The sequence below is a fragment of the Rhinolophus hipposideros genome (genome assembly GCF_964194185.1).
Source record: "Rhinolophus hipposideros genome assembly, chromosome: 21".
NCBI classification, from domain to species: Eukaryota; Metazoa; Chordata; class Mammalia; order Chiroptera; family Rhinolophidae; genus Rhinolophus; species Rhinolophus hipposideros.
The window spans coordinates 4,389,715-4,404,943 of NC_138067.1; the positions used below are offsets into that span (position 1 = coordinate 4,389,715).

General features: G+C 55.1%; 1 protein-coding gene across 3 annotated transcripts in view; it reads right to left on the minus strand.

Annotated features, from left to right (window-relative positions):
• Window positions 1-275: 275 nt before the first annotated feature.
• The window catches only part of ZNF423 (zinc finger protein 423), a 300,257-nt gene continuing 285,303 nt past the window's right edge, over window positions 276-15,229 (minus strand). For all 3 annotated transcript variants that reach the window (XM_081032158.1, XM_081032157.1, XM_081032159.1), the window contains exon 8: window positions 276-981. In XM_081032158.1, coding sequence (XP_080888284.1) covers window positions 952-981 — 30 coding nt within the window. In that variant the 3' untranslated portion in view covers window positions 276-951. The remainder of the gene's footprint in view (window positions 982-15,229) is intronic.

Below are 15,229 nucleotides of genomic sequence, written 5' to 3' on the forward strand. Positions count from 1 at the left end.
GCCTACTTACCTTTGGGCTTCAGTTTCCCATCCATAATAGAGAAGAGCAGAGTGTTTCATCTTCAAGGGTTCTTTCCACTCTGACTCCTGTGAGGTCTGCCAGCTCACCCAGACTGAGCATGCACCAGGCTGCTAACCTTCTTCTTTTCCAAGGGAAGCGGGGTCTATTGTGTGCTGCTCCCCAGGGGCACATGCAATCCCACGGGACTCCCAGAGGACACACCTCATGGTGACGACAGCCCCAGGCTCGGGAGGAGAGAACCAGGCAGCCGGATACTAATCGCATGGATTCCCTTTATTGAACTGTACTAGTTACTGCAGTCAGATTAAGTCACATTTAAAAGCAGACCATCCAGTTGCACTGAAACCGATTATATTCATTACATAGTTTTAATCACTGTCCGGTGAACTGGCAAATCCAATCAAAGCATTAGTCTTTAATTAAAAAATTAAAAGGAAATATTCAGACAATAGCCGAGCAATCACATCACGACGCACAATTACCTAGAATTGCAATTAAAAAGTAGTTAACCGAAGGGGGGGTTGGCGGGGGAAAGAAAAACAAGAAAGAAAGAAAAAAAAGAAGCGAAGAAAAAAAGAAATCACACTAATCCTTTTTGTAAAAACTATCAATATAATACATGAAGGAACAAAGGACAATAGGCTCAAAAAGCGGGTTTCTCTAACTCTAGAAATGTAGTCTGTGGCAGAAACTCTAAAAGCACACTAGCTGTACCAGGACAATAAAAAATACTGAGCATGGAATACTTTTAATCTCTGCCATTAATATTCATTTCCAGCTGCTTATAATAGCAGCGCCTCATGGCCAAACCATTAGAGTTTTACATCTGGGTTGCAAATGACACTTTGATTGGATGTGATGTTCAAATGGCCCTCCCCACGGCTTCTCCGGCAAGCCTTCTTCCGAGAGGTGTCCTGTCGAGCGGTCCCTCACTGTGCATGCTGGCTCATCGTGTGATTCTGCAAAGGCGAAGAAAGGAGACACGCATGAGGGCTGAAGAATGGAGAGACGCCCGTCCCCTCCCACTCCGTGCATGGACGCCCAGAGCCGCAGAAAAGTGTCGCGATTATTCCAAAACAGAATGCAACCAGGAAAAAGTGCTCTAGGGACGCAGCTGCCAAGACGCCACGTGGATACGGGGCTTGGGGATCGGTTCCTGTGGCCGCCAACCTGGGCTCCCTATAAATTCTTTTTTCTTTTAAAGACCATTTGGGTCTTACTGTGGGGACTGGCTAGATGGAGGAAAAGGGGAAATGCTGGGAGGTAGCAGGAATTTAAAACATCCCTGTTCACCTCTCTATCTCCCTTTTGCGCTAATGATGAGGAGGAAATTATATCTGATCGCCCGCAGGCTTCCCCCCAATCCCCCCTCGGTCCTTCCCGGGAGCTGCTCTGAGCCCAGTGGAGGGAGACAGCAGGTGTGCCACGAAGCTCTCTGGCCAAGAAGCGCCCGAGTGGCACAGACGTGCTGAGGCAGTGGGCACGGTGGTGCCTGCAGCCCAGGCAGGGGATTGTCAGCCGGCAGGGAGGCCGCTGAAAGAGGGCGCCTGCCCATTTGTTCATGCGACACTTCTCTGACCAGAAAAACGTGTGCAGTTTGGCCAAATCTGCCTGGGAAATCAAGGCCCAGGTGATCCTGTGGCCCAGCGCTTCCCTCACCCCACAGCCCAGCAGGCCAGCAAGCTGATCTCTGCACAGGAGCCAGTGGCCTGGGGCGAGGGGTGGGATTTGGCTTTCAAGAGCTTGCAGCTTTTTTGTTTCTTTTTAGTGGTTTTGTTCCAAATTCAGACCCATGTCATCAAAGCCTCAGGTGGTGTTCAACCTCATGACACCTGGAGAAGACGCAAAAGCTACCCAGGGCAGAGTAGCCCTGCTTGGGGGGCAGCACAGGACCTCCAGTCACCGGGAGCAGCTTGTCAGGGATGCTGTGGCCTCCAGACCTGGGCGGCCCTGCGAGTAGCTGGTGCCGCCATCTGGGGCTGGGAGGCCCCTGCCTGCAGCTCTGCTGGTGACCACCAGGGGTCAGACGCGGCACTGCGTCTCTCTCCTGGGCTCCAAGTCTGGGCTGTGCGGACCGCCAGAGAATGCCCCCTGCCAGAGGCCACCCCAGGAGGCCCGCGGCCACCCCCAGCTCCGCGGCCCAGGGCCCCTGCGGCAGCCCTTTCCCACCGCAGACACTGTGGCTGCCTGTGTGGTGAGGCACTAAGCCCTGCACAAGCTCCTGGCCTGGGAGAGGCAGCTGGCTGTCCTCACACAGCAGATGTTTGCTGACGCCCTCTGTGGCCGAGCACTGCTGGGCTCCTCCCTTGGGCCCCTGGGTGCCGGCCGCATGGCTAGTGCTTGGCAAGTACACCTGCCGTGTGCTGTTCCAGGTACATTTCTTTCAATCCTCCCACCAGCCTTACAAGGTGAGACATTGTAAGAGGAAGAAATGAGGCTCAGTTACTAGTCCAAGGTCATCCAACTAGGAAGCAGGAGGGGCTGAGCCAGGCAACTGGAACCCAAGAGAGCCGGGGGCTCCAGCGAGAAGGCAGGCTTCCCAGCACCCCACACCCCACGGGCACTCTATCCACGGGTCAGCCGCGCTCCACACCAGACATGAGTACAAGCTCTGCCAGCACGGCCTGGCACCTCAGCAGGGGTGTCATGGACCCTGAGGCACCAAGCAGGTTGTCTGAGGCCACAGATGGGCTGCAGCGGTTTCCATGGGAACGCCCACCCTCAAGCCAAGTCACCTCTCCCCGCATTTGTGCAGGGCCAGCCTGCCAGTCCTGTGGGGAGCCAAACCCACCCTACATCCAACCGTCCTCCTAGCCTGAAGCCTTTGCTGACTCCTCTCCTCCCTCCCAGCCAAGCCACTCTGAGGTCATCTGGGCACACGGGGCTTCCCATCCCCGAAGCCCCTCAAGGCACGTCCAGCCCACCTCCCACACATCTGTGTGCCTTCTGAACACAGGATGGCCTCGGAGCCGCAGGCAGGGGCATCGCTTCCCTTCTCAGCCCCACAGCACGTGGTCCAGGGCACAGCTGCCCAGGAATAGCTTGCAGGCCCAGCTCGCCCACCTTGCCAACAGCCTGTCAGTGCACAGAGCCACATGGTCCATGCCAGTGGTGTGGTCAGGCCTGTCTTTATTTGTGGGGATTGAGGAGGAGGGAGAGAAGCGACGATAGGAAGACGGACACGGATAACTGTGCTCCAAGCATGGTTCCTGGAGCCTGGCACCAAGTAGGCACTGAGTCAACATTCTTGTATCAATGAAAGAACGAAAAAATGTGTAAGTGTGTGGGATGCCGCTATGTGGAAAGGGGAAACCACTCCAGGTGGAAGGCAGAGCAGAGACAAAGGCACGGAGGCTGGAATAAGCCTGGCAAATGCAGGCACTGGTGGGTGACCCCAGCCCAGAAGTCACACGGAGGCTGGGACAGTTTAGATTATGGACAGTGGCCTGGAGGTGGTCTTTGTACCACAGGCAGCAGAAAACCCAGGACGAGGTTTGATCTCCACAAAATCCCCAAGGACCACCCACCACCACCATGAGGAAAGGGCAGTGTCCGGAATCTCTGGGTAATGAAACAGACACTGGTCCATAGTGGCTCATCCAGGGGCTGCTGGCATAGAAATCCCAGAGGAAAGCCTATGCCTGGGACACTGGTTAGGAAAATGCAGGAATAAATGCCGCTTCTCAAGTGAAAACAACAGTGGGCCTTTTCTCCTAAAGAGCAGTAGCAGGAAGATCTTCGATTAGACTCTAGAAAGAACTTCCTCAAAGATGGTTCTGAGACAGAAGATGAGACTACCTTCCCTGAGGTCCTACAAGGACAAAAGCCCAGGATGTCACAGCAGATGGACATGTGGAAACTTGGCCCCGAGGAGGCCAGGCATCAGAATTCCTTCAGCACTGCATTATTTCGTACCCGCTGAATACCCTGGGCTGGGCAGTGGAGGGCAGGAGAAGACTCCAGCTGGGCTCACCCCTCTCAAGGGCCCAGACACACAGACATCTAGACATATGTGTGAGGTGAATGGTGCAGATGGCAGCTCAGGGAAGGAGACGGGTCCATGCCACCCAATAAGTGTGTGTGTGGTGGGTGTTGAGGGGCCAGGTGCTCAGCTGGGGAGGGCAGCAGCTCCTCCACAGGCCGAGGGCACAGTGTCTGGAAGGGCAGAGAGGGTGGCGGGGACGTCACCAATTACCCAACACACCTGTGTGCCGGGCCACTCCCGGAGGAGCCGCTGGCAATTGGCCCAGTTCAATAACCTGAAAAGAACCGCTGCGTCTCCCCCCACGGCTTGGAGCTACGTTTCGTTTCCAGGGGCCGGGAGCTCCATCAAACCTTCTTAAAGAGTACCTTCCACCAGGCACAGTTCTCACAAGGGCATTTTGACTTAATGTCTATTTCTCTATTTATGCCTGTGCTATATTTAGCCCTTTCGGAGAAGCAAGAAAATCGTTTTTTAAAGATGTTGCCGACCCTGCAGACGCACGCTTCCCGGCGCCATAAAGGCCGGGGGTGGGAGGGGCAACACTGGAAGGTGCCTGGAGGGGAGGCCGGCATCCACGCGTGCCTCTCCGCCTGCCAGGCAGACGCAGGTGTGGGCCGAGAAGCAGGTGAGGAAAATAAAACCGGAGAACGAGAGGGGGTGGGTGGCACTGGTTTTGGGCCCTGATCCAGCCACTCGGCAGAGAGTGCGTGGGTCCCGTGCTTACAGGTTTCTGGTGGGGCCTGTTTCGGGTGCCTCTGCCTGGCGCACTAGGCCATCTGCCCCTGGGACACAGTCAGTGAGGGGCAAGGGGGTGGCACCCGTCACTGTCAGGGGTGGGGCCCGAGCTGGTGTCCTGCTGAGCCGTCTCTGTGAGTTGTCAGCGGAGGGCTCAGGCTGCAGGTCCCTTTGTCATTCACATGGTTGTTCAGTCATTCGGCCCACAAACCTTTACTGAATTCCTGCTGGGTGACAGCGACCTTGCCTGTTGCTGGGCATTCAGGAGCAAAATGACCCCAACCCAGCGCCCAAGCCAAGATAGGTGTTGGGCACAGACGGGGCGTGCCAGGGTCGCCTCCCCAAAGCACCAACACACACTTGAATGGGTCAGTCGGAGGCCCAGGTGGGGTCCCCGTCTAGTTTCAGGAGCCCCAGGAGGCATCCTGGCTGCACCCACTCGGTGCCCCCCACAGGCATGGCCACGCGTGTGCTCACTCATGCACACCCATGCATGCCCCTCCCTAGTCTGCAATGGGGATTTCTTCTGCAGGTCTCGGCTCCATTTTCTGTCTTTTGGTCTGGAAACTGCTGGGTCTCCCACTGACACCCTCCCACCACAGTGCTGAGTAGGAGACGAGAGGTACTTAAATCCACAGGCTGCCTGGTGGCCGGGCAAAGCTGTCGGTAAAGCAGCAAGAGACTGCTGTGCATGCCCCAGGTGCACGGCTGTGGGCTGCAGCCGACTCCTCGCACCGCAGCTCGCTCTGGGCTGTCATAATTAGCTGCCCTCCTGTGCTCCGGCTACTCTGACGAGAAAAGGCCTGCAAAGCCCTAACCTCTCGCCCGGCCCTCAGCAAGTGCCCCATTCGTGTTCACTGCTGTCCTGGGAGACAAGCCAGTGGTCAGCCTTAGTGGGCTGAGTCCTAAGTTTGAGTCCTGACTCTGCCACTTACTAGCCATGTGGCCTTGAGCACGTTCCCTGACCTCTGGGGCTCGGGTGGGGGCAGGGGGTAATAACAGAGACCGCTTGCTAAGAGGACCTGAGGGTTCAGGAAATAAGGTGCAGGTTCTTCCCCGGGCTTGGCAGAGTGCATACGCCAAGGATCTCCGTGAGTGGTGCCCATGACACCTTCCTGACCAGCCAGGGAGCTCTGGGAGGCGGGACCGTTTGTTCCCTGCTCGTGCCCCCCTGGCACCAAACATGCATTGGGGCTTGCAGTGGGGGCCTCGTGGAGGCTTGAGGGACTCTCTCCCAGCTCGTCCTCCAGAGCTAGCAAGATCTCGGCCGTGCTCCTGCGATGGGGGAGACTTGCATGGTCTTCCCAGAGCAGCAGGCATCTGATAAAGGCCTGGCCGCTCCCCATTGGCCCCTGGCTATAGCCTCACTACCCACAGTGCACTGCTTTCCCCTCCCCCAGGGGACAGAGTGGGACACTAGTGAGAAGGGGAGACGACTCAGGCAGACTCCATGCGGGAGGGAGGTGTGCACTCATCCATTTATTCACTCACTCGTTCACTCATTCCTCCCAGTAATTCACTGAGTCCCAGTATGTCAGCGCCCCCTAAGGGGGGACTGGGCATACAGGGGGGAGGTTCCAGACAACCCCCCACCCCCAGGAGCTCCCAGTTCCATTGCGACATGGAGACTCTGGACTCACAGACCCTCACCCTCAACACGCATCTTGGCCCTCACATCCGTGGCAGATAAGGGTGCAGGGAGTTAGCCCCCATACCCAGTACGTCCCACCCACCCTGCCCACCCCACCTGCATGTCCCACCCAGCTTCTCCTTCACCGCTTATCCCCTCCTGGTGGTTCTAGGTTGGGAATGAGACCATGGTCGATCCCCTCTCCCCGCGCTGCCCACCACTAGGCCAGTCCGGGGGTGGCTTCAGCCACATCGGCTCTCCCGAGGCTGCCTTTACAGAGGAGGGACCAAGTCCAAGAACCTGCGTTAACCACAGAAAGAGTCAGTTTCCGGGGGAAAAGGTAGATCCTTCAGGCTAACACTGCAGCCATGTTCAAGCTAAGCGGGATTCTGTTATTTGTTCACTGGACAAACGTGGAGCGGGTCCTGTGCTGTGGACAGAAGACAGAGAACAAGGCACAGCCTGGCCCTTTCACAAGCTCACGGCCAAAGGAGGGGGTGAGATTTCACAACAAAGGACTATGGCGATTGGGAGATGCTTAGGGAAGAAGCTGGCCTTCTGGCTGCCCTTTGAGGGTGTTTGGTGTGAGATGTGCACTGGTGTGTGTGTGTGTGTGTGTGTGTGTACACGTGCATGCACACACATGCACTCAGAGATAGCTTTGCAAGAAGAATGAGCTGCCCAGACGACGGCACGGAGGCGCCCATGTCGAAAACGATTGCAGCGAACACTTGCCATGGCTCGTGTGCCACACACCATCCTTAACCCTTCACTTATATTCACTCATTAAAGACTCACGACAAACCTGGGAGTGAAATACTATTATTATCCCTATTTCACAGAAAGGAAAACTGAGGCACAGAGAGCTGAGGTCCTGCAGCCGGTAAGGGCAGTGCCAGATGTGCACCCAGGCAGTCTGCGTGCACAGCCCTCACTACACTGCAGCACTCGCCTGCCTGTGAAACCTGAAAAGTGCAGCATATGTCGGGGGAACAATGAATAATTCAGCTTGGCAGAGCACAGGGGATGTGCCATGGAGACAAGCCTGGAAAGGAAGGTGGGGGCCGTACTGATGAGGCTCCATGATGTGAGACGAGGCAGCGTGCCCTTAAATCTGGGCCATGGGGAGCCATCGAAGGTATCTGAGCTGTGGAGTTAATACAAGAAGCAAAGAAGAGGGAGAAGCTCACACCTCCAGCCACAAAGACGTATCAGCAGGGCCTTCACGCTCTCCATCTCCTGCTCCCTTCCCGGGACCCCTCCAAGCCTCTCCCCAACACACACGATCTATGGTTCCCTTTGGGGAGGGTGCAGACGCAGGCAGCCCTGCATGCCTCTCCGCTGTGTGTCACCTGGGCAGCCCTTCTCTGCTAGTGAGCACTTATTTTTAGAAGCGTTTGACAATCGTCCAAGGGTCTAAGACGAACAGATGGCCTGTCTTAAAGGCTCGTATGTTCGCTAGTTTGCACTTCTGACGAACGGTAAACGCACTCAAGAGCACACCATAAACAGTGCTGAATGAATACTCAGAACACAGTTTAGCTAACGCACATCATTAAAATTAGGAGTGAGTGATGGCCTAGGTTCCCTCTCAATGCCTGCCCGGCGACGCAGCTGCTCCCGGGGGGCCCAGGCTGCGGCATGGACGCACCCCGCTCCCCCCGGGCCCCGACCCAGCCAGCCCGCGTCTACCCCGTTCACACAGATGGCAGGGAAAGGCTTGTCACGTGGAAGTGCCACCTCCCCTTGGCATCGGGGTCCCGGGTGAAGCTGGTGACCCTCTGGCCTGGGACAAAGCCCTAGAATGTGCTCCGCAGCAAAGGCAGCTCCTCTGTGCATGGGGATGTGTGTGAGGCTTTCCCGGCCCACCTGCCAGACACCCAGACAGGCTGTCGTCTGCCACAGCAGCGGACGTGAGGCTCGTGCCCGCTCAGCCGTGGAGTCTGTCTCTCTGTCACTCGTGTGAGCAGCAATTCATCCAGAGCTCCTGGCCTGGACGGAGCTTTCACCTTCCAGGGAGCCACGGGGTTGGCTTTGGAGAGGTCTGCTTCTTTCGTTTTTGGGGTGGGGGTCTGCTACTTTCATGCAGAACCCAGAGCAGGCCCTAAAAGTCACCTGAGGGCATGTGAGGTGCAGCTGTATGACCCACGCTGCTTTTGTCAGGGGTTTCCCCAAAGGGGCGGGCAGTGGGGGTTCTCTCACTCTCCTCACTGCTCTGAGGGGGGGCGAGCACCCCTCAGAGTACCTCTGTCTAAACCGCCTCTCACCAGCACTCGGCAGCACCCAGAACACAAAAGACCAAAGCAGGCGGCCTGGACAACAAACAGTTCCATCTATCTTCCTTCGAGTGAAAATGGGGGAGAAAAATGTTGTGAAAACAAAAAAGGCCCAATAACCCCCCAAAGGGGCAGGTTCTGTACTTCTGTGGTTTGGCAATAAAACCCGCCAGAGGATAGATTATTAGGAGGGAACCGAAGGCTTCTATTAGGGACTCAGTCCGTAAACGGGCTCCATTCGGAGTCACCCAACAAAGCAAGGGAACTAATCACACCTGTCCCGAGGGGTAGACCAGGGGACTGCACATCGCAATGGAAAGGGGCACAGTCTGTGAGCGCAGGCAAGAGACTGGACTTGACGCAGCAGGCACGCGGGGGTTCTACGGCTGTTGTCACAAGCACAGGAAGATGACATCTTTCCAAGGCTGCTTATAGATTGGCCCCTCAGCGAGAGGCTACACCTGACCCCCGCGTCCTAAGTTAATTTGTCTGTTGCCACTGTTGCTGTTTTGCCAAAGGGAGGTGGGGTCCCTGGTAGCTGTGCCCCTTGGAGACGGGGTACCTAGCAGACACAGGACCAAGACCAAGAAGCGAGGGTTCTGGCAATGGTGTGCCAGGGAATGGGTTCCCTTCTTGGACCTTGGCCCCCTTCTGTGTGGGGGGGGGCGGGGGTGCTGCCCTGGCCTGTCAAGCTCCTGGGCCCCTGGGAAGCGCATTCTGACCACACCAGCCGGCACCTGCTTAGAGCCAGGCCCTCAGGAGATAGCTCATCTCAAGTATGAATTCAGGCATGGTCCCTGCCCTTAAAGAGCCCGAGTCAGATCCCTAAAAGGCATCATTCCAACCTGACACAGGCGGGCAGGACTGTCAGCACGCACGCCACCACGGAGCCTGAGGGGACACCAGCGAGAAGTAAAAGTGGCGTTTGGCAGATGGGTTCCCAAGACCAAGCGAGGGGTCTCTCTTCCCACCTTTAAACACACCTGTGGTTCCTAGTATGGGTCAAAGCAGACTGTGCGCATGGAGCCCTGGGGAAGACTGCAGCGTCTGTCAGCGGGGTGCCAGACTCCTAGTAACTGTGGCTGCCCCCAGCGGTGCGGCCTGTTTCCCGGGGGTGCAGGTGGTAGCTAGCAAACCAGAGGAACCCACCTTCCCTAGAGTCACCCAGGAGTGCCAGTGTCCGTGTCAGGAGGCAGACCAGCACAAGCGTGTCGTATCTACCTTTCACGAGTCTTGATAATTACCCCTTGCACCTTCCCAGCCATCACCCACTATGTCTCATGGGGGAGAAGGAAAGAGCCAGGCACTGTGGGGAGACCGTCCTTGGGGTGGTTATGAATGCAGCGTGGGACGGCAGGATGCCTTCTGCTTCCCACACCTACGTCCACCCCCAAATGCACACACAGATACCCCACAGTCCCATGCACGCACACGCACGCACAGACATTGCACTGATGTGCTGCACAGTGGTTCAGGCGTTGGTTATTTTGGGTGTTCCATCTCCCCGCACTCACACGACTGTCCACACTCACACCACTGCTAGGACCCCTCCAAAACGCCCCACCTGGTGATGACCCAGGTTCCCGCCGGGGTCTCCTCTTCCTGGCAGTGGGAAGCTGAGAAAACAAAATGCCCATGACAGGCGCAGCCCAGGTTCCCTTCCAGGGGCAGGAAGGTGGGAGGTCTCTGCTCAGCCCCCAGCGGGTTCCAACCACACCCGGAAGAAATCCAGAGCCCTGTCCGTGGTGCTGACAGCCCTATGAAACCTGGCGCCTGCTGGCCCCGAAGCCTCAACCACCTTCCTCCAGCTCCCCAAACAGGCCCAGCTCTTTCTTAGCTCGGCCTTCAAGACACTCATTCCCCATGCCAGAACCCCCACTCCCACCCCCACCAATTTTGGTCCCCTTGGAAGGCCTTCCTGCCCCTGCGGTAAGTGGCCGCCTGTCACAGTGCAGCCCTGAACCTGCACAGGTGTCCTTCCAGCACTTTCCTTAACCTTCAGTGACCTGGTTGAATTCCAGCCCCTGGCTCTCAGCTCCCTGATGGTCTCTAGTGTCAGAGCAGCGCCTGCACTTGCTAAAACGCAACAAGTGTCCTAAACTGACAGCCAGCAAGCTGTAGCTTCCACAACAGGGGGAGAACTAGGGACCCCCCACTCTGCCCTGGGGCAGTTGGGCTTTTTTCTGGAAAGTGGAGGGAGCCATTGAAGACACGACGCTAAATGCACCAAGCCAGTCACGGAAGGACAAAAACTCCAAGCTTCCACCTCTGTGAGGTCCCCAGAGGGGCCAGATTCAGAGAGATGGGAAATAGAAGGGCAGATGCCCGTGGCTGGGGGGGCGGACCAGGGACTTAGTGTTTATTGGGGACAGAGTTTCAGAAAAACAAGATGAAAGGAGTCCTGTGCATATCAGTGTGAACGGTCTCAGTGCCCCTGGGCTGCTCACCGAAAAAAGGCTCACACAGCAAATTTGATAATGTGTACTTTTACTTCATTTTATATTTTATTTGTTTATGTATATACATTATCATTTATATTTACTATATTTATGTACTTTATTATATGTATGTGTATTGTGTGTCTTGTCACACAATTTTCTTTGTAAAAATTGGGTGGGATCCCACAAGGCAGGTGGGCAGGTGGGAGGGAGATGGGGTGCATTCCATCCAAAGAGCTCAGGCTCTCAGGAGGTCCCGGGGCTGCTGCCCTTACGTCTCCGGCTCCAGGATCAGAAGTTGGAAGTAGCACAGGCTGCAGCGGGAGGAAGCCTGTCGGGAGGTCTCCTGGCTGGGAGCGAGCTGCAGCATCCAGGGGACATGTCACCTGCTGAGCAGGAGCTGGCTTTGGATGCAAGGCGTCCTCTGCCTCCGTGCTCTATGGACTTCCTCTGTGGTACCCAAGCCAGGATACTGCCAGCAGCCAGGCCCTGCTGGCAGAAGTGCCCCTGTTCCCTCGGCCCCTGCAGCTGGGAGGTGGGCTGGTGAGCAGAGGCACACCTACAGACATTCAATATTCTGCAATACTAGAAAAACCATCGTGGGACGGAATTTTTCCCTTTAAAGTTTCTGAAGTCTTTTTAGGCCTTTACAGCTTTAAATACTGATTCATTAAAATTTGATGAGAAAACTCACCTCTACATACAGTCATCATGTTTCACAAGCCCAAACCGGGACAAATCGCCAATAGCTGGGACAGAACACTGGAAATCAGGGCTGCCCTGGAAAACCTAGGCCACATGGTCGGTCACTAATGACACCGAACACGTATGTCCAGGTCCCTAAACTAACCCAGGACTTTTAGGTTTTGGAAATGGTATTTTAAGACTTTGATCATATCCATTTCTACCTCCCTCCAAATTTTTCCTGCAAGGAAAACTTTCCTGCATCCTTAAAATTTCTAGAAAATTAACATCTGCAGGGGGAGAGCTGTCTGGTAGGTATTCTGAGGATGGTCCCCCTCAGAAAACATAGCCCCAAAATGGCTTTCCGAGCCCACATGGCCCAGGGCCCCTCCTGACAGCCCCCCAGCTGCAGGGCCAGAAGTTCCTAAAATGGACCTAATTTGCTGTGATGAATTACGCGCATGCACCAGCGATCAAAACTGCAGCTGAGAACGATTATATTTAATGATTGCGACGGCTCTTGTGAAAACATGTGGGCGTACACCCTTGCCGGTCCGGAGAGCAAGTCTAGCCTGACACAAAGCAAAGGGTGAAGGTGATCCCTGTCATCCAGCACGGCAGGGCCCCTAGGCTGCCCCTGCTCAGACCTGCTTGCACTGACGGCTGAAGAACACTGTGGCCCAGCCTGCAAAGAACTGTCGGCCCCTCGTGTCTACACCCAGCTTCCAACCAAACTGTGGGCACAACACCACTATGTACACGCCTGTCCCACCAGGACTAGGTGGGTCTGCCCTACACCGTCCCTCCCACTACCAGGCAGAACTTGATGGTTTCCACGGGGCAAAGGAAGGATCCTCTGTATCTCCAGTCTGTCCCATCCCCCTTGGCTCGCTGTGTGTGTGTGTGTGTGTGTGTGTGTGCGCGCGCGCGCGCGCGCACGCGCATATGCAGTCTTTGGGTGGGGGGGGTAGCTAGCAGGTAAGAGTATGTAAGGAAGTCTCATGAAAGCAGTTAGTTAGCACTTGATTCTAATGGATGTGCAGCTGGGTGGATGGAGAGATGGATGGATGGATGGATGGATGGATGGATGGATGGATGGATGGATGGATGGACGGATGGATGGAAAGACAGACTGAACGATGGATAGAAATGTGGATGAATAGATGGGTGGGTGGCTGGATGGTGGATGGGTGGACGGGCCGGTGAATGTGTAGGTGAGTGGCTGTTGGCACGTGGATGACTAGTACGAGAAAGAGGAGTACATGAATAAACATCTGGGTAGGAGGGTGGATGGGCTGGTGGAAAGATAATGGGCTTTGGCGTTCAAATCCTGCCTTAGCCACTTGCTGCATGTGTAAACATAGACAACCAGTTCCCTTCTCTAAGTACCCATCTACTCACTTGAAAAGTGAGACAAATGATACCTACCTCATAGCCTTGTTATGAGCTTCGATCAGATGACACATGTAAATGTTTTCACAGCATGTAAAATGGTAGGCAGATGTTGTACTACTAACCACTGTCGTAACACTAACCACAAGGCTTTGCTGTCATTGTCAATGCAAAAGCATGGGTGATACCCCATTTTGATGTGGCAGCTACAGAAAGAAGGATGGTGGAGACTCAGGGGGCGCCTCAGGGCAGGGACGCAGCCATGGGACAGTGCAGCCAGGTCTGGCTTCAGCTGGGGAGGTCACGGAGCTGGGGAGCAGGGGCCCCCTTGTCTCCCCTGCTCAAACCCCCAACCCAAGTGGATGGAACACATGCCTCACTTCTCCCTGCAAGTTTCCTACTTTAATGCTTGGTTCCCAGCCCCAGGTTTCAGGCCTGCAAAATGGTGAGAGTAATGAGCACTTCCAGTCAACAACTTCCCGATGGTGAGGCCCCAATGAGATAATCTCTGCACACGATGAACTGTCGCTATGGGGGGGTCTCAATCTCAGAGCCCAGGTGGGGAATGAACCAGGTGAGGCAGACCAGGTGGGGGTTGTGTTGAACTGGGGAACACGACCCCACGTCTGAAGAGGGCGGCTGATTATTCCCAAGCGGGACGGTGGTCCAGGGGCTGCTAGGTGTGATTTGTAGAAAATCAGAAACTCTAGCTGTTCAGTGTGGTAGGAAAGAGGACAAAATCCAGGGCTGGTGGCCTCGGCCCAGCACTGACCAGCTCTGGCCTCGGGGGTTAGTCACCTGCTCTGTGCCTCAGTTTCCCTACCTCAGTAATAGAGGCATTGAGAAGAGTGCATGTTTTAAAGTATAAAAGTGCTAAGAACAATGTCTGGCACTTAGTAAGCACTATACAAATGCTAGCCAATATAATTACAGGAAGTCTCCGTTTTGAAACACAGGCACCATTTCGTTTCCCAAATCGTTCAGGCCATGGGTTGTATGTTTCCACCATCCGCTCTGTAAAAATGTTCGCTGTTACTGTCATACTGACTTGTCCCTGTGTGTGCCCCCCGCCCTCTATGTGAGAGGACCCTGGGTGGGACCCTCCTCCATCATTCTGAAGGATGAAAAGGGGCTGACTGCCGCCTTTTCCCTCTGGGAACCCCCATTCACCCAGCCAGGTTCAGTGTCTTTCTTCCTTCTCCCCACTCCACCAACTTCCTACCAATGCCATAGTTTACCTAAGACCCCAAAGAGTATACAGTGTTCCAGTATTTGACCTATCACAATGAAAAAAAAATACGACCCACTAAACTACAACACGCAAGTGAGGTATTTCAATTTAAGAGCTGTAATAATGAGAAAACTTGTGCCTCTTAAAATATGTCAGTGAAATACAGTAACAGCCTGCATATATTGAGCTCCTACTATGTGCCAAACCTGGGCTGCTGCTCTTCATACATTATCTTCATATCTCCCAATTGTCCCCATTTTATTGATGATGAAACTGAGGCTGAGAAAGGCAAAGTAGCTTGCTATGTGATACAGCTGTTAAGAGGTGGTATTGGGATTTGAGCCCAAATGGCCAGGTCCTAAGGTTACCTCCTCCCCTCCTGTTGTCCCCTGCTGGTCCCCACTGCCTCCTGGTGCCACTGAAAGGAGACACCAAGCTGAACCCGTCACCTACCCTTGCCCACATCCCAGCACACAGTGAATCTCACTGAGGCCCTGGACGAGCCCCAGCCAGTCATGTTTGATTTTATCTAAACTCTAGAAGCAGAACGAGTGGGGCCACGTGTGTTATTGACACAGCAAAATTAATTCCTGCCACTGCTCCCCTGCCCTCCATGCCCAGCCCCCATCCCTGCCTTTCCTGTGAGTGCTGACGCGTGGCTGCTGACTGGCACTCCTGAAATGCCAACTTGCATTTCTCATCATTAATTTCTTTCTAAATGTCATTAGTAATTGTTCCTGCTCGACCAAAGAACGCAATCCAGGCTTCCGCTGAGAGCACCCGGTCTCGCCTCTCGGCGGGTGGGGGCGAGCACCCCAGCCATGCCAGGCCCCGCA